This window comes from Benincasa hispida, chromosome 11 (genome assembly GCF_009727055.1).
Source record: "Benincasa hispida cultivar B227 chromosome 11, ASM972705v1, whole genome shotgun sequence".
Classification (NCBI taxonomy): Eukaryota; Viridiplantae; Streptophyta; class Magnoliopsida; order Cucurbitales; family Cucurbitaceae; genus Benincasa; species Benincasa hispida.
Genome location: NC_052359.1, coordinates 5,642,149 through 5,669,130, shown reverse-complemented (window position 1 = coordinate 5,669,130; position 26,982 = coordinate 5,642,149). Strand labels below are relative to the sequence as shown.

The window sequence follows — 26,982 nt, the reverse complement described above, 5'->3', positions numbered from 1 at the left end:
TGATACACATTCGCTGGAAGCAAGTGTTGCTTCCAGTGGGTCATTTCATTTTCCCTTCTTTTCCTATATTGTATTGTATGAAATTTTGTGATTAAGGAATTAATACATTTTTTTTTTCTATACAATTCTATATTTCCTTCGACTCCATCTCCATCTTATTTACTTAGCATCTTTAACCTTCATTGCATTACTTAGTGAGATTGCTTGAGTATCACATACTTAGTCAGGTGGATTAGGGATATGAAGCATGTAGCAAACCACCGAGAGGTGTACGTTGCGTGAGTGTGTGAGTAACCTTATTTTCTTAATGTGAAGTTGTAGCAATGCCTGTCTATAGGCCAACGCAATGCTTGTCTATGAGTAAAGTCAACAACAACCAACTGCCCGGGAGGGTTGGTCGCATTAAGCAATGTATGCATTGTTCACTAGAGATAGGAATAATCTTATGTCAGCAAAGTTCATGCGGTTACGTTGTCCTATGAGCGCATCATTTATCATTTAGGCGTACTTGAGAGCGTTGTCTAAAATCCAAATCTAAGACTTGAGAGAGCGGATTGGAAAGCATAGGCAAGAATGGGGAACTTAGAGATAAGCTCCGTTTGCAGTCACACAGCATATGCACCCTACGGATAGGATATTGCATGCATCCAGGAAGTAGGATATGGTGGTTGTATGCGGTCATCTCGACATTTATGCATATCCACTGCATACGTACTAGAGTCAGGCTCAAGTGTGTGTAGCATGATTGCATGGATTGCGTTGACTAAGGTTGCCCATGCGGTCACTCTTAAGTATTGCAATGAAAACATCTCTGCATTCTATCCATTTTTCCCATTCATTTATTTCATGTCAAGAGTTGTCGTATCTCTACCTCTCATGTATATTCTCATTGCGTTGCCTGTTAGCTAGGAGTAGGAGTAGTGTTAGTATAGAAACCCCCCTTCCATTCTTTTATTCAACCGCCACATGCACATTACCGGATTCATTTTGCTACAAGTCTCCGAGTTCGACCTCGGATCACCTGAGAAACTTGCGTTCGCGTTATACTTGGCGTGAGCACAAGCAAACCTCTGACAGGACGCATGGTCATCGCATACATTTGTTAACGCATATTCTTTCCAACGCATGACCATCGACGCATGACTATCAACGTATACGTTAAGAACATCCATCGCATATTGCATCCAAGGGATTTTAGTTGTCGAGTAAATTGACATCTAATTTCCCGTCATCAGCTCGCCGAAAAGTTCGCGCAAAAAAAAGTGGGTCCCAGGGCACCCTTGCGCGGGTCCGATAGCCTTTTGAAGCACAAAATGAGCTCTGTTCTAAAAACCATTTGACGCATGACTTTTTCTTATCGTTCAAAACATCTGGGTCCGTTTTGAAATTTTTGCCCGATGAAAAGTTGGGGCACAAAAATTGGGCCTCGAGGCACACCTACCGGGCCCGATAGTTGTTTGGGACACCAAATGAGCTCCGTTCCAAAAATCGTCTGATGCACGACTTTTCTCATTGTTCTGAACCCTTGGGTCTGTTTTAAAATTTTCGCCCGATGGAATGTTCGCGTATAAAAATTGGTCCATGGGGCATCCCCAGTAGGTCTAATTGCCATTTGGGGCACCAAATGAGCTCCATTCCCAAAACTTTTTAACACACGACTTTTTCTCAGCGTTCTAAACCCTTGGGTCTGTTTTGAAATATTCGCCCGCAGGAAAGTTCGCACATACAAATTGGGCCCTGTGGCACTCTTATTGGGCCCGATAGCCGTTAGGGGCACCAAATAAGCTCAAATCTTAAAACGGGACACCAAATGAGCTTCGTTCCAAAAACTGTCTAGGGCATGACGTTTTCTCATAGTTCTTAACCACTGCTTTCGTTCTCAAATTTTTGCCTGCCAGAAAGTTCGCGCACAAAAATTGGTCCCCAGGGCACCACTACTGGCTCAATAACCATTTCGGGCACCAAATGTGCTCCGTTCCAAAAACTGTCTGGCGCATGGCTTTTTCGCACCAAATGATCTCCGTTCTCTTCGTTCTCATTGTTTTCAAATTTTCGGTTGTCGGAAAGTTCGCGCTTAAAAATTGGGCCCTAGGGTTCCCAGCGTGAGCACGATAGCCGTTTAGGGCAACAAATGAGCTCTGTTCCATAAACTGTATGTCGCACAACTTTTTCAAATCGTTCTGAACCGCTTGGTTCGTTTTCAAATTTTTTCCAGCATGAAAGTTTGCAAACAGAAATTGGGTCCCGTGGCACCCTTGCCGGGCTTTATAGCCGTTTGAGGCACTAAATGAGCCCCGTTCCCAAAACTGTTTGGCACACGACTTTTTCTCGTCGTTCTGAACCCCTGGGTCCGATTTAAAATTTTAACCCGCTAGAAAGTTCGTGCACAAAAATTTAGCCTTCTTTTTGAAATTATATGCATACACTTAGAAACATACCTTCTTTTTGAAATTTAGCCTTTTTTCGGTCCGAGTTATTCATTGCGTTGCCATGATGAGTTATATGCATACACTTAGAAAAATTTCCCATACTTTGTATTTTCTAACTAACACTTAGTTAATTCATGGTTATAACAATGCTTTCCCTTTTATCCATCAAAATTCTGCTCAAACATTCTTTTTGAAATTTTCTTTAAGTGTTTGTCTATTCTGTCTAAACAATGCAATGAGAACTTGCGCACCTCTAAATTTGGGGGTGGGGAAGGTCTTAGCAGATGAGATCAAGTGATGCGGTCCTTAAGAAAAATGCGTTCATCATTTCAAAAAAAAAAAAATTAATTTTTCATATAAACTCCAATTTCAGTGCAAGGGAAACCTCACAAACAATCCCAACCTGATGTGAGTTAAGTTGTGAAAAGAGTCTGCTCGTAGTTGGATGCTCACATGAAACCTGTGGGAGCAAGCCAAAACGAAGGTGGGTTTCCAAGAACAACACAATATAAAAAGAGAAAAAAATGAGAAAGAAAAATAAAAGAAACAAGAGATAACACCTCTGAAATTCATGAGTTAAAGTTGAGATTGGCACACAACCGTAGTTGGATGTTCGCATGACACCTGTGGGAACAAGCCAAAACGAAGGGTGTCACCATGATCAACAATCTCTAATAAATGACGCAAAGTTTGACCATCGCATTCAGACACATCAAGTTGTTTTGACAAGAAGAGGTAAACATTCTTTTTAAAACTAGAAAAGTAGTTTTTAACAGAAATTTGTAGTATAGAAGAATAAAGTAGGGCTTTGTTACGAATTTTCAAGGATAGAAAGAAATTGCGATGTTAAGTAATGTTGCTTAGGTGGAGCATTCGGAGCAACCAATCGATGCAAAGTTTAGGATAGGAATTGAGTAATATTGCCTTAGTAGAAGATATGCTTGAGGACAAGCATATAAATTTGGGGGTGTGATAACTTGTAAAAATACAAGTTATTTATACTGTTTTATTTAGATATTGCAGCCAAAAGAAAGGAAAGTTGCGTCAATAGTATGGGATTTAGCTAAGAAATGCGAGAATTATAAATTGTCGTCAATACACCCACTGACAATATTGCGATGGTAGAAAAGAATATTTCAAGTCTGTTTTGCAGGAAATCAAGTCACCGTATGCATTCATGGCTCAAGATAATCTGAACAACGCATCTACGTTGCATTGCGCCCTTCATTCAGGAATGAATAGACGATCAACGCAATGACGGCGCATGCGACAATCGATCAAGAGCTAAGCGATTAACGCAATCTCAACCGCATGCGGTAACAAAAAATAACACCGCATGTGGGCAAACGATCGAAGATGTAAAGAGCAATGCAATTGCAGAGGATTCTTACACGTGTACAGCTGACCATTGTGCATTTCTGAAGGGATTGATTGAGTAACAGAAGGTATATTCACTCCACCATTTTCGGAATTGCCTTAACAATACAGTGGGGTCCACGAGTCAGAGAGTCAAAGCTGAGCCTATAAATAGCTCCGACCATTCCACTGAGAAGCTATACTTGATACAGGTATATTTTGATATTTGTATATTAAGAGAGAGACTGGTTTGAAGAGCCTGATTGGAGAAGATCCAGGAAGATTTAAGAGACAAGGTCGAGAGGTGAGTCTCAGAGGAAATCCTTTCAATCCCCACCGTTGAAGCTCTGTACCAAGGTCACTTCTACCGGATGAGCCAACCTGAGAAGGAAACTCTTCTCTTCATCCATTTCATACACCGACAAGAAAATCCACCATCCAGATTTGTGTTAAGATGTGCTCTTTATCATCAATTGTATTCATCTTCTTAGTCTATCATTCACACCATGTATCAGACACAAAATCTTAATATTGAATATCATGATCATTTCCATCTCCATCTTTCTGTCTATTTCCGTTCATCCGTAAATCGCTTTCTCCATGCTGCTTTCTTAATTCACTAATAATTAGTAAGAATTAAGCAAGAAAAGTAATCTGTGCTAAGGAAATAAATATGTTTAGCTAAAGCATGCTAGACGACATATTCACCTGTGAGAGCAGAAGTGAAGATGCCATTCCTTCTATCGAGAGAAGGTTGGAAGAATGCGTTAACTAAAGCGAGAAAAACTTCCAGAGATGAAAGCAACCTTGCGTTCATTACGTTCATCCCTGTTTCACCACAGAGATGTGGAAACACGGTCGATCACTGAGAGGTGTACGCCAAGGAAAAGCAGAACCGTAGTTATGTCTTTAACGCAATTAGTAACGTACGATGTTTATATTAGTTATCTTTTCTATTTCTGTTTCATACATAAAGACTTGCCACCGCATACCACGACCCTTTGTATAATCTTCACATTCAGCCTCAAACTCAGTATCATGTATCAGTATCCTGTATCTTGTATCATAATAGCTTAGGTTTATCACACTTTATTTTATTAACGCAACTTTAGTTTATCTGCACAATTTTACTTTACCGCAATTTACTTTCCTGTATAAACACACTCTTTATTAATTGTAAAAACATCGGTTGCATATATCACAAATGTAACACATTAACGTCAACAATCCCTGTGTTCGACCTCGGATCACTTCGAGAAAATTGCATTGGAATTATACTTGGTTTCAGCGCAAGGAAACTTGTGACAACGCATAGCATACTACAAGCATTTAGTTAACAACGCATATATCTAGAAGTAGTATCGCATAAAGTGTAAATAAGCATAACACAACATCCACACTCCATCTCCATCTTTCCAATTCATCAAGTTTATGGCAACATGTGCTTGTATGATTCACATTCATCATTATCCATATTTGTCCACATGCTTATTTTAAAGAACATCAAATTGAGCATACCAAGTTTATGGCGCCATTGCCGGGGATTGGTAACGATTAGTGTTGAGTATGTTTATGATATTTTGCAGGACAGATGTCTTTGTATGGCGCCAGTCTGATGATTTATGATTATTGGTATTGATCTAGAAATTTTAAATTGACCCAGAGATCAGGTGTATTTTTAGCGCAGGAACATATCAGAACTAAATTAGGCACTGGAATTTCAAGACCTACGGTTGCGGAGAATGCAAGGTTTGAGATAAGCCGGTCGTGCTTCAAATGATCCAAAATGCAGGATAATTCAGATACAAGGAGAAGACCTGCATGCTCATTTGACCAGCTTCGTAGAAATGTGCAACGCATTCTCCATACCTGGTGTGACTCCCGAAGAAATTAGATTGTATCTCTTCCCGTACACGGCGGGATGAAGCAAGGAGGTGAACAATGTCCTTGAAGGCATTGGGCAGGCAAGCTTGATCGCTTGAGGAGGTATGGATTGCGTTCATCATGGAAAATTGTCTTCCGGTCCATATCTCAATTCTATGTTTAATTGCTTTCTTTACAACTTTCATTTACTGCTGTCTAAATTGCATTATTTACTGCTTATTAGAATTAGCCCTTAAAGCTTTATGTATTTCCATGTCATGTTTAATTCCTTTAATTTGTATGCATAGTAGCGTTGTTCTTGAATTTTTGTGAATGACTGAATAAAACAATGAACACCGCAAAGTCTTTTCGACTTGCATTATTGATGAATTAAAAAGGAAAAATAAAATTTGGTGTGCAATGCGATGATGGGTGCATTTTGTGACAACAAGATACACTTTGTGTCCATCCGACCTAAATGCATTGCACTGGGGGGTGTGTTGTGCTCGTATGTATTATTAGCCCGTCCTTAGCAAAAATGCACTATGTTGAGGTAGTGTTGCGTTGGTAGAAATACCGTGCGCCCTTCCTTCAGAAACGCGTTGAGTTAAGGGGTTTGTTGCGGGAATACATGTGTTGTTGCCTGTCCTCAGCAAAAATGTATTTGCGTTAATGGAAGCGTGGTGTAATTTTTAATCGTGCACCCGTCTGAATCAAATTCAAAAGATAACTGCAATTCATTATTTTTCTAGGTTTATAGAAGCCAATTCTTTGATTCTTTGTACATGTAAAAATTTTGTATTGCGTTAATTGTAATTCCTTGTATACTTAATTAATTTTTAATACAACTAAGTAACAATTCTTTCAAGTATGCAATAGCCTATTCTTTATCATCCTTTGTCATAATTTTCGATATTCTTGATCTTCTATTTTGCGTTATTCATTGCGCTGCCATGATTAGTTATATGCATACACTTAGAAACATTTCCCATACTTTGTATTTTCTAACTTACACTTAGTTAATTCATGGCTATAGCAATGCTTTATCTTTTATCCTTCAAAATTCTGCTCAAACCATCTTTTTGAAATTTTGTACAAGTGTTTCTCTATTCTTTCCAAACAACACAATGAGGACCTTGCGCACCTCTAAATTTGGTTTGTGGGCACGCTTTGTTTACTGAATTAAATGTTGACTTAACTATTGTATCTTTAAGGTTCCAAGTCGTTGTCCAGTGAGACTTAAAATTTGTTAGGAGGAGATTTTGGAGTCGAGATTTTGGGAGTAGTTGTTGATTAAGTTCTTGGAGTAAGCTTTTGGCTATTTTGGATTTGAATCTGAGGTTTCACAATTATTGTTGGACTGAAATTTAATGGTTGTATTCGTATGTTAGGGTCGTTACTTCAAACCGCTGTCATCGTTGGTTGTCTGATTTTATCTGTGGAATTTCGATTAAGGCAAGTAATCTTACTACTGAAATTGCCTATAGGCCAGGCTTTAGTTATATGCTAGTATGATAAATGTATGTTATGGCAAAATGTTAGCATGATAAATTGATAGTATGATCTGAATCAAAGTATATTCTGGCACGAGATCTGAATTATTTAAATATGCACATAGACACTTGAATGGTAGTATGAGATAGTATGTGCTTCCGTATGATTGTATTTGATTTGATGATGCTGGGGTTTACACATATGCTGTAGAACTATGATGTTAAGGTATACATGTATGTTGTAGAACCATGCTGTTAAGGTATATGTATATGTGGTAGAGCCATGGTATTGAGGATTATATATATGTCATAGATTCGTACGGTGATGATTTTGATGTTGAGATTGTGTGAATATCCTTACTGATTAGTTAGATGCCCATTAGATTTTATGTTTCCTTCGGGATTCACCAGTTTGTGTTTCCTTCTGGTTTCAACAGTTTGTGTTTCCTTCGGAATTCACCAGTTTGTGTTTCCTTCGGGATTCACCAGTTTGTGTCTCCTTCGGGATTCACCAGTTTGTGTCTCCTTCGAGATTCACCAGTTTGTGTTTCCTTCGAGATTCACCAGTTTGTGTTTCCTTTGGGATTCACCAGTTTGTGTTTCCTTCAGGATTCACCAGTTTGTGTCTCCTTCGAGATTCACTAGAGGTAGTGGTCATACTTAACTACAGTAGGATAGGACTTAGTCTCTTTCTTCTTTCATGTGTATATGTGCCAAAGGTGGGTGTCTAGAGAACATAGATCCCCAGCCTGATCCCAGTAGTGGGGTTACTTACTGAGTATTTTATACTCATTCTTTCTCATGTCGTTGTTTAAAGTAAGGGTAGAGATGCACCAGCGATGGACAAGCAAAATTCGTGACCGAGCCACTGGGACTAGTTTTTACACTTTCGCATCAAGAGAATTAGAGTTATTTTCATGCTTCTTCTAATGTTTAGTTTTGATGTTTGAAACTTATTATTAAGAATTGTTTTTCATATGTATTTATTAACCTTTATGATTTATGGGTACCCTATTAGTATTTTTAACATTTTCATTTAATAAAGAACATTTGAACTCCTCTTATTTATTTAGCATTTAATTCATCATAAAGGAGTTTCGTTTTACATTCTGTGCATGCATGTATTTTAGTAACGGCCTAACTTAAGTCCTAGGGGGTCGGGTTGTTAAAGGGTTCGTTTCCAAACTTTTGCTCGCCGGAAAGTTTACGCACAAAAATTGGTCCCATGGGCACCCCCGCCGGGCCCCATAGCCATTTGGGGTACCAAATGTACTCCGTTCCCAAAACCGTCTGGTGCATAGCTTTTTCTCAACGTTTTGAAACACTAAAAATGAGCTTCGTTCCCAAAACAGTCTGTCGCATGGATTTTTCGCACCAAATAATCTCCGTTCTTTTCGTTCTCATCGTTTTCAAATTTTTGGTTGTCGGAAAGTTTGCGCATAATAATTGGGTCTCGAGGCATCCCCGCGTCAGTACGATAGCCGTTTGGGGCAACAAATGAGCTTTGTACCCAAAACCGTCTAGCGTACAACTTTTTCTCATCGTTCCGAACCCCTTGGTTTGTTTTCAAATTTTCACCCGTAGGAAAGTTTGTGCACAGAAATTGGGCCCCGTGCAACCTTGTTGATCCCGATAACCGTCTGGGGCACCAAATCAGCTTTGTTCCCCAAATTGTCCAACACATGGTTTTTTCTCATCGTTATGAACCCCTGGGTCCGTGTTCAAAATTTTTCCCGCTGGAAAAATCGCGCACAAAAATATGGCCCCGTGGCACCCCTTGTGGGAATGATAGCTGTTGGGGGCACCAACTGAGCTCCACACCAAAAAACCGTCTGGCACACAGCTTTTCCTCATCGNTCTCAACGTTTTGAAACACTAAAAATGAGCTTCGTTCCCAAAACAGTCTGTCGCATGGATTTTTCGCACCAAATAATCTCCGTTCTTTTCGTTCTGAACCCCTGGGTCCGTGTTCAAAATTTTTCCCGCTGGAAAAATCGCGCACAAAAATATGGCCGCGGAGCATCGCCGTCGAGGCCGTAGCCTTTTAGGGCACCAAATAAGCTTCATTCCCAAAACTATCTGACGCACAGGTTTTTTTCATCATTCTGATCCCTTGGTCTGTTTTAAAATTTTCGCCCCAAGAAAGTTTGCGTATAGAAATTGGGCCCCGTGGCACCCCTTGTGGGAATGATAGCTGTTGGGGGCACCAACTGAGCTCCACACCAAAAAACCGTCTGGCACACAGCTTTTCCTCATCGTTCTGAACCCCTATGTTTGTTTTCAAATTTTCGCCCGTCGGAAAGTTTGCATACAAAAATTTGGCCTCGGGGAACCCTCATCAGGCCCGATAGCCGTTTGGGGTACCAAATGAGCTACATTCCCAAAGCTGTATGGCACACGGCTTTTTCTCCTCGTTTTGATCCCATTGGTTCGTTTTAAAGTTTTTGCCCGCTGGAAAGCCCACATATAAAAATTGGGCCTGGGGGAACCCCCAACGGGCCCGATAGCCGTTTGGGCACCAAATGAGCTCCGTTAACAAAACGGTTTGGCGTATGACTTTTTCTCATCGTTCTGAACCCTTGGGTCCATTTTCAAATTTTCACTCGTCAAAAAGTTCACGCACAATAATTGGGCCCCGGGGTATCCCAGCTAGTCCAGTAGCCATTTGGGACACCAAATGAGCTCCGTTCCCAAAACCCGTATGGCGCCTGACTTTTTCTCATCGTTCTGAACCCCTTGGTCTGTTTTCAAATTTTCGCCCGCTGTAAAGTTTGCGCATAAAAATTGGGCCGCGGGGCACCCCCGCCAGGCTCAATTGCCGTTTGCGGAACCAAATGAGCTCCGTTACCAAAACCGTATAACACACGACTTTTTCTCATCGTTATGAACCCCTGGGTCCGTTTTCAAATTTTCGCCCGCTAGAAAGATTGCGCACAAAAATTAGGTCTCGGGGCACTTTCACGTGGCCCGAAAACCGTTTGGGGCATAAAACGAGGTTCGTTCTTTTTTTCTCATTGTTCTGAGCTGTTGAGTTCATTTTCAAATTTTCTCCTGTCGGAAAGTTCGCGCACAAAAATTGGGCCTCAGGGCACCCCCGCCAGACCTTAGAGCCGTTTGGGGCACCAAATAAGCTTCGTTCCCAAAAACGTCAGACGCTCAACTTTTTCTTATCGTTTTGAATACCTGGGTTCATTTTCAAATTTTCGCCCGCTGGAAAGTTCATGCATAAAATTTGGGCCCCAGGGCACCCACGTCGTGGCCGGGAGCTGTTTGGGGCACAAAGTGAGCTCAGTTCCGAAAACTGTTTGGAGCACGAATTTTCCTCACCGTTCTGAACCCCTGTGTTTGTTTTCAAATTTTTGTCACATCAAAAAATTCGCACAGAAAAATTTGGCCCTAGGGCACCCCACCGAGCCTGGGAGCCGTGTGGGGCACCAAATGAGCTTCCCAAAATGGTCTGGCACACGGCTTTTTCACATCGTTCTGAACCCCTGGGTCTATTTTCAAGTTTTCGTTCACCGAAAAGTTCGCGCACAAAAATTCGGGCTCGGGGACTCCACTTGGCCCGGGAGCCATTTAGGGTACCAAATGAGCTCCATTTCCAAAATCGGCTGGTGCACGATTTTTGCTCATTGTTCTGAAACCTTGGGTTCGTTTTCAAATTTTTGCTTGCCGGAAAGTTCGCGCACAAAAATTAGGCCTCGAGGCACCCCTACCAGGGCCAGGAGCTGTTTGGGGCACCAAATGAGCTTCGCTCCCAAAACCGTTTGGTGCACGACTTTTTCTCATCGTTCTGAACCCCTGTGATCTAGTAGTAGTAAGTGAATATTATAGAAGTTGTGATGTGTTTTTTGAAGGCCAGGATTTCTGTGTTGACTTAATTCCCCTAGACTTACTAGAGTTTGATGGAATTTTGGGAATGGATTTTCTGGGAAGGTATCACGCTTTCATTGATTGTTATGAAAAAGAGGTAGCCTTCAGGAAACCAGGAAAACAGGAAGTAGTCTTATATCAGCAGTAAAAGCCAAGAAATTAATGGGAAAAGGATGTGAAGCCTATCTGTCTCAAGTAATGACTTCCCAGGAAAAAAGTTGAAACCTGAAGACGTGCCAGTAGTACATGAGTTTCTGGATGTATTCCCTAAAGAGTTATCAGGCTTGCCACCCAATAGGGAAGTAGAATTCATTATTGACCTAATTCAAGGTATAACCCTTATTTCGCAGGCACTGTATAGAATGACATCAACTAAATTAAAGGCTCTGACGGTGCAGTTATAGGAATTGGTTGATAAGGGATACGTTAGACCTAGCGTGTCACCCTGGGGAGCTCCAGATCTGTTTGTAAAGAAGAAAGATGGTACATTCAAATTGTTTTCTCATTATAGGCAACTAAATAAGGTAACGATTAGAAACAAAAATCCGTTCCCACGTAATTATGATCTCGTTGATCAGTTGAATGAAGCTACAATATTTTTTAAGATAGATCTGAGATTAGGTTTTCATCCGCTGAAGGTGAAAGAGACTGATGTCCCTAAGACTGCATTCAAAACCTGGTATGACCAATATGAGTTTTTGGATTTGATTAACAGGATATTCCACCCTTATCTAGACTAGTTTGTCATAGTTTTTACTGATGATATTTTGGTATATTCAGATAGCAACGAGGATCATGCTAACCACTTGAGAATAGTATTGCAGACACTGCGAGAAAGGCAGTTGTACGCAAAATTCAGCAAGTGTGACTTCTAGCTAAATCAAGTAGTGTTTTTGGGACATTAAGTTTCTACAGTTGGAGTTAGTGTAGACCCTCAAAAGACGTAAGCCATAGCAAATTGGGAAAGACCCACCAATGTGTTTAAGGTATGTAGCTTCTTGGGCCTAGTAGGTTACTATAGGCGCTTTGTGGAAGGTTTCTCGAAAATAGCCCTTCCACTAACGAATTTGACTAGAAAGGATGTAAAATTTGAATGGTCCTCTGATTGTGAACGAAGTTTCTATGAGTTGAAGTGAAGACTTTGAGATATACTGTGATGCATCCCAACAGGGACTAGGCTGTGTGTTAATGTAGAATGGGAAAGTGGTAGCTTATACTTCTCGATAGCTAAAGAAGCATGAAGAAACTATCCCACTCATGATTTGGAGTTAGCAGCAGTTGTCTTCGACCTAAAGCTTTGATGGCATTATTTTTTCGGGAAGCGTTGCCGTATATTCACTGATCATAAGAGTTTAAAGTACATTTTTTATCAGAAGGAGCTAAATTTGAGGCAAAGAAGATGGATCAAACTAATCAAAGACTATGACTGTTCAATTGAGTATCACCCTAGTAAGGCAAATGTAGTAGCCGATGCCTTAAGTAGGAGGTCGACAGGGTCTAGAGCAACTGGTTGTTCAGTAAGAGGAATGTTGATCCAAGAATTCAGGACTTCTAGAGCGGATCTAACAGTCGAACAAACAGATGGATTATTAGCCTCATTCCAGGTACAAACTACCTTAATGGATGAAATTGCACGTGAACAGTTGAGAGATCATAATCTTCAAAAGATAGCAGAAGAGGTAGGTAAAGGACTAAGGACTGATTTCCATGTAAGCTATGAAGTACAGACACAGATATGGCTACACGATATGGATACGATCGGATATGGCGATTCGTCAATTTCTAAAAAATTAAGATACGGATACGTCTAAGGATACACCATTTTTTTAATATATTATTTAATATATATATTTCTAAAAAATGAGGATACTTATACATTGAAGACACATTTTTTTTTCTTTAAAAAAATATAGGATATAGATAAATTTAACATACAAGTTAATAATAATAGCACAAAATATAATACAAACACTGAATTACTATACAAAAAAGCAACATCTAAGATGTTGAAGTACAATAGTTAATAAAATACAATAGAAAAGTGGATCATATTACAAAGAAGAAGAAGAAGATTAGAGGGAGAAGTATGAAGATAAACGAAGAACTTCTTCCTTCAATTGTTGAAGATATCCAAATGCTTTATATTTTGGTGGATTTTGTGGGGACTCAAATGTGAAGATGGAGATTATATGATTTTAGTCTAGGATTTGGTCCGTTATTTTTTTTTCCTTTTAGTATTGGACTCGAGTAGTGAGCTTTTTAAATAGGTTGCTAATTTTAGATTGGAAAGTATTAGATGAGTTACTTGTCTTTTTTCTTTTAAAAAAAGTACGCATAGAAATAGATATGTCAAATCGCATGTCAGATATATATCTGCAAAGTATCTGAAAATATAGATACGTCAAATCGCGTGTCAGATACATATCTGGAAAGTATCTGAAAGTATCAGTATTCGATACGAGTCTGATACTGATTCTTTGCCTCACATGAAGTATCTGTGCTTCATACCATGTAAGGACAGATGATGTATTATTGAAGGAAAGTAGATTGTGTATGCCAAATATGTTACAACTTAAGCAGGCCATATCAGAGGAGGTGCACAGTTCAGCTTACGCCATGCATCCAGGCAGCACCAAGATGTACAAGACTTTGAGGAGATCGTATTGGTGGCCTGGGATGAAGAAAGAAATAGCTGAATACGTAGATCAATGTCTTATTTATCAATAGGTGAAACTTGGGAGGCAGAGACCAGCAGTATTACTTAACCTGCTCCCAGTACCTGAGTGGAAGTGGGAGCATGTAACGATAGATTTCATGTTTGGATTGCCTAGGACACCCTCAGGATATGATGAAATCTGGTAATAGTTGACAAGTTAACCAAGACAGCTAAGTTTATACCAGTAAAAGTAACTTTTACACGAGACCGATTGGTTAAAATGTACGTGGATAAGATAGTTAGCCAGTTTAGAACTCCAATGTCGATAGTATCTTATTGGGATTTGATGTTTAACTCGAAGTTCTGGCCTAGTTTGTAGAAGGCTTTGGGTACCAAGCTACATTTTAGTATAGCTTTTCATCCACAGATGGATGGTCAATTAGAATGGACAATACAGAAACTGGAAGACATGCAGAGTGTTAGAATTGGTTTCCTAATTCTCCCGGAGTCACATTGTTTGTAATGATACACATTGTTTGATGAATAAAATAAATGTTATTTCATTCTGGCATTTACTCATATCCAATAAATAAAGCTCCATGGTTATCTTATGTAAACTTAAGCATGTGTATGTAATATATAAGTGGATCATTCCTTAAATGATAACCTGAATAAGTTTTTAGTATAAGGATTAGGGTTGGATACCTGATCCTGGTGACACTACGGATAAAGTCGGCTTTGTAGAGGTTTGAAAGTGTTGTAAACTACTACAGATGGTAGATCCTGACCATTCATGTGGAGACGTGTGAGCGGATGTGTCCTATACAAAGAGTTTGTATATGACCATTCACGAGATGACTAGACTCTGTATTAACGCCGTTGATACTAGAGATTTACATCTCAACTAAACGACCATAGGTGTACGACCTCAATCCTGAGTGTTTTGGGAACTTCTGCCTTTAAGGGCGGTCCTTTGATTAGTATGGGTGAGAGTGGCCAGATTACCAACTCAACATGCCTACCTTTTTGGGGACTTGTCTGATCTGGGAGCTGGGAACTCAATCCACAAGATAGAATTCACTCCTTTCCCGAAGCAAGGATAAGTAGAGAGATTGCTTCCTTAAGGATTGATTCTGGGGCTTGAACATAGTGGCCACAGGTTCACTTTGGAATAGAGGACTCGGTCATAGTAGGACTATGACTTATGTTCATTAGAGGGATCAGTGGTACTTAACGAGTTAGATGTAACTACAGGGGCATAACAATTATTGGCCGAGCTGTTCTTACGAGTGATCTGTGAAGTGTTGTCGCACTGCTGATTGGTAAGATGGACACATAATATATCAGTGGATATATGAGATGAAATATTAAAACTATAGGTTATAAATATAGTATGATAAGTTAATTATTGATTAATTAATTCTTTTTCTCTAAGAACCAATTGAGTGGGAGGATATTGGTGGTTTGGTAACCGTGAGATAAAAGGCAATTTTTTTTCCTAATTTTAGTAAGTTTTGTAACCCTAGGATTTTTCTCTCTCGTAATCTCACGGAAGTTGTCAAGTAAATAGGATTTACTAAGCAACAACTTGGACCAAGGTAACGATCGTGTCGTGTTTGTAGGCGACAGACACGCAGCTAAGCGATGAGCTAAACGATCGCTTAGCTTTTGCTAGACGATTGGGCATCGACTTATACGATAGGTTTCAGCCATCTCTCACTTGCTCAATCGTTTACACGATTATTGTATCCTCAGTCTTTTGCCTCAAACAAAGTCCACACAAAGCCCACCCTCTAGATTTTAACATCGAGAATACCAAGGTAACTAAGTTGCTTTTTTTTCGTTCAAGTTATAGATTATTGTGCTGCTAAGTTGTAATTGCATAACAAGGTTTTATGCAGATTATATAGATAAGTTAGGCAGTAAGTGCTAGCGAGTAGGTCGGCAACTACTGTCATCACATCTACTTACGGGTTAAGAGGGTAACCTGGGAGGGGATGTGACATATAAAATACTTTCTAAACTTTTTGAGTGGTTCGCAAAAAAAAAAAAAAAAAAAAAAAAAAAAAAAAAAAAAGGAAATGGATTTCCAAAAATCTTGAATTGGGAAACAACAAAGCAATCAGATTAGTAAAATCTTAATGACAACATCTTCTCGGAACGAAATGTAAGTTTCTAATTCTTTTCATTAGTAATTGTGATACAATGATATTGGTCTATCAGTGATAGAAGTATTATATCTATTGAAACACACAAATAAATTTAGGGAAGGAGTCTATCAGCAACATAGTTTATCAATGATAGACCAATATCATAGATTAAATAGATTATATCAGTGATATTGGTCTATCAGTAATGGGGTCTATCAGTGATAAGCCCATATCACTGATATGATTACATTAAACTATGTCAATGATAACTCCTAATTATGATTATCTAAGTATTTCGAATCTCATAAAACGAATGTATTATGTATATAGTACTAATTAAATATTATGTTTTCAGCTCCATTTAGTTCCTATTGTTGCATCAAAAGAAGAAATGGCATGGAATGGACAAAAAAGATTGGAGGAATGAGAAAATGTTGCAGAAAAAGATTGGAGAAAGAATATCTTCTTTACAAGAAGATATTGAAAGTCTTAAAACGCAACACAAAGAAGATTTTGAAGATCTTAAAAAAGGACAAACGGAGATTTTCACTTTGTTACATTCTCTAATGGAAATTGCAAAGTAGAAGGTCGCACACATATGTCAAAGTGAAATACAATCTCAAGAGTGCTTTGTAAAGAATCATCCTCTCTCTGTGAGTCTAGAAATGATAGATGTTGATGTTGATGCTAATATTGATAAAGTAGTTGAATATTCAACTACTTATGCCAAGGAGAAAGAGGTAAAATTATTAAAACCTTTTAGTTCTTTTAATTTTTTGTTTTTTCCTAATGATAGACTATATAAAGTATGTTTAGTTTACTGACGATATACTAATATCTGCAGAAGCATGAATAAAATCGTGAGAAAGAGAAGGAAATAGAAGAAACACTATTGATGAAGGAAAAAAAGGTACCCATCTAGTTAAATAGTAGCTTATTGCTATTCTGTTTTTATAAACTTCAAATGTGCTGCTCAATAAAGTCTATTAGCGATAGGTTTCTATCACTGATAGAATGTTGTCATCTTTTTATTGGAGTTAAAAACAAAAGTATATTGACATCTTCTACAATTTTGTGTATTGGTACACTTATATAATATATTTACAAAAGATTGAAGACAAGGAGGAAGAAGCAATGGACATGAAAAAGGTAAAAAATGTGCATGACAAAGTAAAAAAAGTGAAGGTATTACAATTGTCACATTCCTTATATTGCTTTATGACTTTTAGACTCAATATATATTTATAAACTTATAATTAAGTATTGACATTTCAGGTTAGTCAACAAAAGGCACATACAAACGATGAATGCTGAAAATGTTAGACCAAAAAGACAGCCTAAACTGTCAAAGAAGATGTTGGAGAAAGAAAATGACGAGAAGACTGCAAGAGAACTAAAGGATGTAAAGGACCAAAAGAATGTAGAGGACCAAAACAAAGCAAAAGACCAAAAGAATGCAAAAGACAAAAAAAAGCTTCTCCAAAACAAACAAGACATTCTCCTTGAATCAAGGACATTGGTCCTAGTTTTGACCTAAAAATCTCTCAAATGTAATAATGTAGTTGTGACTTAGTTTAATGTTGTTGCTATTAGACCTTACTTTTTGTGGATATTTCAGTATTTTCATATTGTGGGATATGGGATATTATACCCTAGTTTTTGTAGACACATTAGTAGTATCAGTGATAGAAACATATTGATGATAGAAATGATCCATGATAGACTTCATATGTAGTTCACTTTGTCATATAAATATAGGAAATTGTTGGATCATTTGTTGAATCAATGCAAATTATATCCATTTGTGCTTCTATTTTAAAGTTTTAAGGACCAAACTCTTGTAATTATGTAATGAGTGATAAGTGATATATTAGTGTCAAGGACAGACCAATATTAGTAATAGAAATCACAGTGACATTACTTGAAATTACTCAAAAAAACTTCATATGTAGTTCTTTTTGTCATACAAATATAGGAAATTGTTGGATCGTTAGTTGAATTAGTGCAAATTATGTCCCTTTCTGCTTTCTATTTTAAAGTTCTAAGAACTAAACTCTTGGTATTATGTAATGGATGGTCAGTGATAATATCATTAATAGACCAATATCAGTGATAGAAAGTACAGTGACAATACTTGAAATTGATGTTACTTTCTTTCGTATGTACTTGATTTTGTGTTTTTATTCTATAAAAATATGTTGGGAAATTCTATATTTTGTATTGAGAAAAAGTTCAAAGGACTAAATTTTGTACTTTAAGTGACATTACTTCACATCGAATATATATATTATTGACAAAAAATGGAAAAAATAATTTATATATTTCTCAAGTAGAATGTTATGTTCATTTGAACAATATAAAAATCAAACCAATGGTAAGAATGGCAAATCCTACGACATTCTAAAAATGTTGGCAACCTACATATTCACATCTATAAAGATCACATGGATAGTAAATGTTGCATCATTGTATAAATGGTGAAAATTTACACGTTCTACAATTATGACCAACACGATGACAATGATTGCACTTTGTTTGACTTTTTTGCTCATCAATTGTTAATATTATTTGTTTTTGAGGTCAGCTTACTAGACGCTTAACAACTGGAGGTAATATACTCATGTCAATCCCTATGGGCTTCCAATTAGCATGGTTCCCAACTGGACGAACAAAACCAACATAACACAAATTCAAGGTATTTGTCAAAAAATACATGAACAAATGAGTAAGTATCCATGTTGCGTCCACGAATAACAGTAAGTGCATGGACACATGGAATTTTATTAAGATCCCAAACACAACAAGTACATGATTTGGAATCTAAATGTACCATAAAGTGATTGCTTCCATCAATCACTTGAAATTCGAGATCATTAATTTCATTAATCTGAGAAAAATGATACATAGATAAGAAATTAATTAACATCCAACTATTTGAGTCTATCAGTGATAGAAATCTATCGCTGATAGAACTCAATCACTGACAAATTGTGCAATATTACCCATGAAAACAAGTAACTCTTACCGTGAAGTTTCTTGATATCTGATGTTGTGTTCGTAATTTCCTCTCAGCCCAGCTACTCAAAATAGATTTCATACAATATGCAACTTTACTTTTATCATAAAATAATTTTTGAAGTAATTGTCTAATTGAATCGACTAGTGATGCCACAGGTAAATCTCTAAGCTCTTTTATAATTGTATTTAAACATTATGAAATGTTTGTAGTCATCATCTCATATCTTCTTCTTCTAGAATAGGTACGAGCCCACTTTTGGAGACCAACATTACTAAGGTAGTCTCATATGCAAGGATATATAGCCTCCATCCATCTCATATTCAACTCAAATTCAGCAATAGTATATGTTTTTCCACATCTAAAAAACATATTATCAATAAAAGAGTCCTTATATGTCAACTTCAAATTTTTCAAAAGATGTTGCAAACAAACAAAATATTCAACCATTGGAAAAACATTTTGAACACCTTTTGGAATACTTAAATGTCGATCGGATATAATAACTAAACATTCTCGATCCCCTAAACTTCTATTTATATGATCAAAAAACTATCTCCAAGATGCATCATTCTCGGAGTCTATAACACTAAGGGCAAGAGGAAAATCTGATTTTTACCATCAATTGTTGACGTTGTCAAAAGAGTTCCACCATATTTACATTTCAAAAAGGTGCCATGAACTGATATGTTTGGCCTACAATATTTCCACCCTTCAATACACAATCTGATTTCCATAAAACAATACTTAAAATGTCCCTCAGAATCAGTTTCATATGCAGTAAGATGAATATATATATATATCAAAGAATAATTATATTTTATTTTACTATAAGACCTATCACTGATAGATTAATATCATTGATAGACCAATGATATACTCATATACTATAAAACCTATCACTGATAGACTAATATCATTGATAGACCATATTAGTTAAACAAGTCTATCAAATACTAATTACGTACTCAATGAAAACTTGATTGATGATATATAAAGAATAGGAGGAAAAGCAAACTTGGATTCATTTCTTTTAGCTTCGTAAAAAATTAAGGGATCGAGGCATAATATTCCTTTGCATCACCATTCAATGAGTTCATAATGTATTCTTTCGCTCTCCAAGCTTTATAGTAGCTAACATTTACCCCTAAGTTTAGTACACATGTGAATCATAATATCATCCGGAGTCAAACGCTCACAAGGGCTAAAATCTTTTATCATACAATCATCAATCAATGATGAAGATGCTTGTCTATGAGAAGTTTGAATAGCATTTATAGAACAACTATGATTAGCAATATACTTTCTAAGTTTCTATAGTTCCGCACCCTTATGATGAGATGCACGAACGTACCATTGAAAATTTTTTTGAGAGCACTTCAACACAATTGCTTTAGAATTTGATCTCACAGTCTTGAAGTCAAAGTTGTTCTTTATAGCTAAACAGTAAAAAGACTTTGATACTATTTCCTTACTAGCAAACATATCCTTCTCTTTCAAATCAAATGTAGAAGACAAGCTACTAATATGAACATCCGTTAGGATGTTAAAATCGTCACTAATGGGAGAAGAAGAAGACACAACACATAAAAAATTATCAAATCCACTATTGGAAACTCCTTCTAAAAGAATATCAGTGGCATGAACAACTAATGGATGTCTTGTACTTTGTTCTTTAACTAAATTAAAAAACCAAACAACATCGTTATCTTCATGAATTGAATGTTATTTATACCAAAATCTAATAAGATCGATGATTGTATTGAATAAAAAGATGCATCCAATTGAATTTCCTTTAATATCTAACGCACAAAACTCTCAAAACACATAATCTCATCAACCAATACGCCTTTAGTCTTGTAATTCAAGTAATTATGTTTATCATCCCATTGTCCACTATGAAACACCACTATTGCAAGCTTAATCATATTTCCAAATCACTGCAAGAAACAACAATTAAACCCGTGACATTCTACACCAGTAGAATAAATAGAAAACAGTATCTATAAGTGATAGACTAATATCATTGATACATTATGATATGTATCTATCATCAGCAGACTAATATCAGTAATAAGTTCATGACTACTGATATCAGTGATAGGAAGTTCAAGACTACTAATATCAGTGATAGGAAGTTCATGACTACTAATATCAGTGATAGGAAGTTCATGACTACTAATATCAGTGATAGGAGGTTCTTGACTACTAATATCAGTGATAGAAAGTTCATGACTGAATGGAAAAAAAAACCTAAATATAAAAAAACAGAAATTAAGTTATGAAGACTCAAAGAAAAAATTAAAGTAGATAAAAATGAGAAAACTGAGGAAATTGAATAAGAAACTGAGCATACTTCAAGTAAAATCAATGAAACATAAAAAAAGGACAAAGGAAAAAAAATTAAAAGCCTGGATGAAATCGAATAAAAAATAGAGGAAGAATACCTAGACATGGGAGAAAAAATCGCACAAGAAAAGGATGAAACAATACAAAATCGCGAGTAAGAAATACCAATTGTAAGTAGAAATACCAAATCGGACGTAGAAAGAGGAAATGGCGAGCAGAAAACTGAGAAATGTCAAATCGAATGTAGAAAGAAGAAATTGCGAGTAGAAAATTGATCAATCATTCCTCTCAGAATCGAACGACGAAGAATGGAGAAGACAAATTGATCAATCATTCCTCTCAGAATCGAACGACGAAGAATGGAGAAGACATACCTGGAAAACACACGTTAGCTCGACCAAGAAGAAGAGAGATGAAGAACGAGGGGGAGATTGAATGAAAAAACACAAATACAGAAAGAAAGAGATGAAGAAGAAGGGGGAGAAGAACAATGTTGAAAACAGGAGAGAAGAAGGTTATTTTAGGAATAAAACAAAAAAGGTAAACATATTTACAAAAATAGTTTATATATGTAAAAAGTTTTAAAAAGGCTATATATTTATTTATTTATTGGCAGTATTTACTTATGGACAATATAATCATTATATATTTTTCTATTGAAAATTTCATTTGAAAATATTAATTTAAAACAATAAAATGTAAATGAAAAATAAAGGGAAAAAAAAAAACAAATTAACTTTACTTTTTTTTTCCTCCTTGAGCACACGGTTTTTGTTTCTAGTAAACAAATTCTGTAAAGCAAATGAAAAAATATGTTCACGTTATGATAAAATTGGAAAACAAAATTGTATTGGGCCTCTTTGCAATTTTCAAAAAATTATATATTTTGGTAATAAGTGGATATTAAATTAGAACCAAAAAAATAAAAAATAAAAAAATGAAGAACTGTTTCTGAAAAATTATAAAGAAAGAGATTCACAAAAATCTTCAACAAAGAACGCAAAGCATTTAGATTATTCATAGATATTTTATATTTTAGTTAATATGCATAATTTCATCCCAAAAAATGCAGTAAAAAAAAAAAAATGAAACATAACAGTAAACATAACACTACTCTTTAACGACATTTCTTATAAACTAATCTTTTTTCTTTTCAATTATTGAGCTCTGTATGGACAATATGATTTTTTTTAAAATGGGATTCTATTTACATTATATTAAAAATAAACATACTTTTCAAAATTCTACAAAGGAAAGGAAAAAAAAAAAAAAAAAAAAAAAAAAAAAAAAAAGAAAACGTGGGTACCGTGGTACTTTTTTCTTTTCAATTAGTTTTTATTTTTTATTTATTTTTTTATTTTTGGTTATTAAACTTTTGAACTATCGTGTTAGTTCTCAAGCTTGTTGTTAAGACAAAAGCATCTTATATCCATATGGTTTTGGATCTCTTCATTATGAAATCGACCATTTCAAATTAATTATTATGAGACATGTCATTGAACAAAAATTCTAGAACTTCTAAATTTTGTTCTCTAAAATCATATTAATTTCTTTTTGTATTAAACATGTATAATATTCTATTCATTAAACACACGTTAGTAATATTTTACAAATAATTTATCAAAGGAAAATTTTCAAAAAGTAATGTTTTCAAGTTATATATATTAAGCACTCAATCTCTTTGGTATTAATTATGATTAAAAAAGACTGAACGAATTAGACCAAAAATACTTTGCAGAATTTTTAAAACTAACAACCAAAAATTTAGTAGTATTTTTCAAAATTTTGCTTAAAAACAATTATTTTAGTTTCAAGAAAATTCGAAATTCCAAATCTTTACATTTAGAGAGAAATTAAAGAAGCCAGTTAAGACTTATGCCCTCGTAATCCAACGCTCATGTCAAATCGAATACTTTCAACACTAATGCTATTTGACAGAGCTTTCAACATACACAATATAATTGTTAAAAATTAAAGTTGATAAATGAATATAGATAAATCATAAAAGAAATTGTTATAAAAAATTGTGTTATAACATGAATCAAAAGATCAAAGAGAAAGAATGAGAAAAGATTAAATTTAATGTCTTGTTTCTTATCTTCTTTAATTTCTTCTTTTCAACTGATCTCTATTGTGAGCTGTGTGTTGAATGTATCTTTTTCTAATTTCAAATCAAGAACAAAAAGGCAGTTTAATTTAGAACTAATCTGCATTATATTCATTAATCATTAGAGTTGATTTCTTACCTTATATTGGTTGAATTTCATTTGAGAAGAAAATTGATTTCTTATATTATACTCACTGCCCCATGATCTTTATCACTAAAGCAGTATACATGTACAGTTTTGTTTGAAGTTATCAATTCTTCTTCAAGATTTTCCTTTTTTGGTACATATTCTCTTCATTTTTTCATTTTTTTCTCTCCATTGTCTCAGCTATTTAGACTCTTGAAGGTTTGCCACACACGCTAGTCTCAGACAAATCAATTTTTAGGCTCCATTTAATTATAATTTCACTTTTACAAATCAAGCTTAGAAAACAGTATTACTTTATATTTCGTATTAAAAGAAAAAATATATTAGTACAATTTATATAATTACATAAATTTGAGGGTCCTATTTAATCATTTAGTTAAGTGTGAGAGCTCAATTTTTCAAATTGAAAGTTTAATGTGGTACAACTACAGTTACTTCCGTCATATACTTTACGGGTTGTCTCTACAATTTTTCCTAAATATTTATATTAAATGATTTTATTGAATGACTATTTTAAAAAAAAAAAATGATCACATTTCCAAAAATTGATCAATTGCATCTGACGGTATTTTTCATTAAACTTATCTGAAAATCTCAAATAAATGTATATATATTTGTAGAAGCTTCTTCTTTTTCTGCTTCCTTTCGCTTGTTTTTGCTGTCAAGTTGCAATTGTCAATCTGAGCTCTATTGTGGACGTAGGTCTTGGAACTGTTGTTGCTAAGTATGGTTTTATATGTACGCCTATCATCTGACTATTGCATTGGATAATGAATGAATCATTTATCTCTTCCGAATCTGGATTTTCGAGCCACTCGTTGGATGTGACTTTCATTTTTTTGCACGAGTTCATCTATTCTATGGGGTTTTGTTAAGAGAGGACCTAAGAAATCAATATGCGATTCTGTATCATCATTGTCAAGATTGGTTGTGGCATTGGATGGTGGTTTTGGATATAATTCATTGGAAATATTCAAGAATGGGTATGCTTCAGATGCATCAAAAGACTCAGGAAAATCATGTTTTCTTCTTTGCTGTTTTCGAATTTCATAGTCCTGCACGCCTGAATTAACTGGAATGTTTGTGTATCCATTTTGTTTTTTTGTTAATTTAAAGGTGTAATTTGCAAAAGATGGATCCAAAGCACTTATTTGGCTCTTAAGACCATCTGATATTGTAGATGTAGCTTCCTTTCGCTTCTTTACCCAAGCAAAACCACTAGATACCGAGACTGGTATTGGGGCTGTGAATGCGCTATCTCCTCTTTGATTTGGTGCAGTTGCGACCTGGGAAGCCTCTGATGTTGTATCATATAGTTGCTTCTGAGGCTCTCTTTGGAAAATGTCACCTTGTTCTTTGGAAAGATTGTTAGTATTGTTGCCATTCTGTCGAAAAGTTTGAATGTTTTCTTCTACTTCCTCTTTGATTGGCACTTTATGGCTATTGAATTCTTGGAATTTTTTTTTGACTCTTCTAGGCCTTTGTGTTGTCTCTATCTCTTTTGCTCTTGCATTCGCCCTTTTCCTTCGTGCATCTTCACGATTTTTGGCATCCATTTCTTTGTTTGGTGGATACTTAGGTAAGGTAGATGGATCACAAGCATATGGCTTCGTCTTGAAATACTCAGACATGAGAGCAGAAGAGGCAGTCCCACGCTTGTAAGGTTCAATGGCAAGAAAATTTTCTAATAGACTCACTGCGGAGGGTGCAAATTCTTTGCACTTTTCATGTAGAGAACTTTCGTATGCATGTTGGGGTCTGAACATAGCTGCATGAGGAAGCTTTGTTTTTTTCCAAAACTCTTCAGGTGGAGAGCCGCAAAGTTTGAATATCTTGTGTAATTGTTCAACCTCGGTTCTTCCTTTAAGAAGGGGTTTTCCCAAGTACAATTCTGCAAATACACATCCTATGCTCCAAAGGTCCACAGGTAATCCGTAATCTGTTGAACCCATTAGTAGCTCAGGAGGGCGATACCATAACGTCACCACTCGACTTGTTAGCACTTGCTTGTTTCTCGAGTTTATGACATTTGCTAATCCGTAATCTGCTAACTTCAGAATTCCTTCATTGTTTACCAAAATATTGGATGCTTTAATGTCTCTATGCATTATACCCCGAAGGTGGCAATGCTCAATTGCAGATAGAAGTTGTCTCATATAGCACTTAACTTGTGCCTCACTGAACTTGACATCAGGACTAGACACTAGTCCTGCAAGATCATGTTCCATGTATTCAAATACAAGGTAAATGTTGTTAGACATATTGGAAGTAATTATGCCTTCTAATTGCATGATGTTTGGGTGTTCAAGCCTGCGCAAAATCATGATTTCCCTTGCCATAAACCTAATGCTCTCCGGTTGAAAATTATCGAAACGAACCTTCTTCAATGCAACCATCCTTCCTGTCTCAACTTCTCGAGCACGAAACACGCTGTTGTATGTACCTTGTCCAATCTTCTCCAACTTCTCGAAGGAATCAGCACGGAGAGGCACCCATCCATGAATGGCCTCACCGGCCACACTACTGAGCCAAGAAGGCCAGCCGGCGGCAACCTGCTCAGCTTCAACATATCGTTGAGAAAACCCTAATCTGAAAGAACCCTTCCCTCCTTGGGAACTCCCTTTTTTCGATTTTTTAATATCTTGACTTCGATCCTTTAATTTTTCATCCCCTTTCTTCTCATGATCGAGCGTCGCTACTGAAGTGTCTAGGGTCACAACAGAACCCTTCTCGGTGGCGGCGGCAACAGTGGCGGATTTAGTGGTGGTGGGTTTTGTCCGATGAAGTTTATAAACGGGTGATGCGGTTGATTTATCTACGTGCTTGGAGATAATGCAACCCATGAACCACCAAATCCGACCGCATCGATCAGAGAAACGATGCAAAGGGCGATCAAACCCCGATCGGGAAATGGGCTCAGCAAAGGAGAAGGGGAATTGAACCCCTACATCCAACAAGGTTTGCTGGATTATCTGTGAGTTGAAAAAAGAAGGGAAAATTGCTTGAACCCATAAGAAATCAAAGCCATTTTTGGGTTATGTTGTTGGCAACCTCAATGACCAATGACTCTGTATTCCTCCTCTGACACTGCGAAATCAGCGGTATGAAGAATTGGCCAAATAGTTTGTTAGCAGATTCAAGAGAGAGAGAAACATTGGTGGGTCCTAACTGCCTCCTCCTCCCTTTGAATTTTGGTGGATTTTCTTTCTATTTTATGTTGCTGTCCACCATTGAATGACTATATATTCATAATCTTTTTCACTATTTTAAGTACGTCGTTTTTTTTAACTATTTCTTTTTATTTATTCTGTATAATTCCAAATAATTATAATTATGCTCTGTTTAATTACTGATTTTTTGTTTTTTTTTAAAAAAAATTAAGCCTATAGACCGTTGAAAAAACAGTAAACAAACATGCAAAATAGAAAACCAAATGTGCAAAAATTAACAAAGATAAAAGGATAGAGAGAAGAAAAAGAAAACACTGGCGATTATAGTGGTTCGATCGAAGTCTACATCTACTTTTCGAAGAAGAGATCGAG

The 26,982-nt window shown here is 36.3% G+C and overlaps 1 protein-coding gene across 1 annotated transcript; it reads right to left on the bottom strand.

Annotated features, from left to right (window-relative positions):
• Positions 1 to 24,009: 24,009 nt before the first annotated feature.
• On the bottom strand, positions 24,010 to 26,468 carry LOC120091644 (protein IMPAIRED IN BABA-INDUCED STERILITY 1-like). The gene is given in 4 exon segments (XM_039049746.1): positions 24,010 to 26,294; positions 26,297 to 26,337; positions 26,339 to 26,423; positions 26,426 to 26,468. Coding segments are annotated over 4 exon segments (2,244 nt in total). The 3' UTR covers positions 24,010 to 24,219.
• Positions 26,469 to 26,982: the final 514 nt, after the last annotated feature.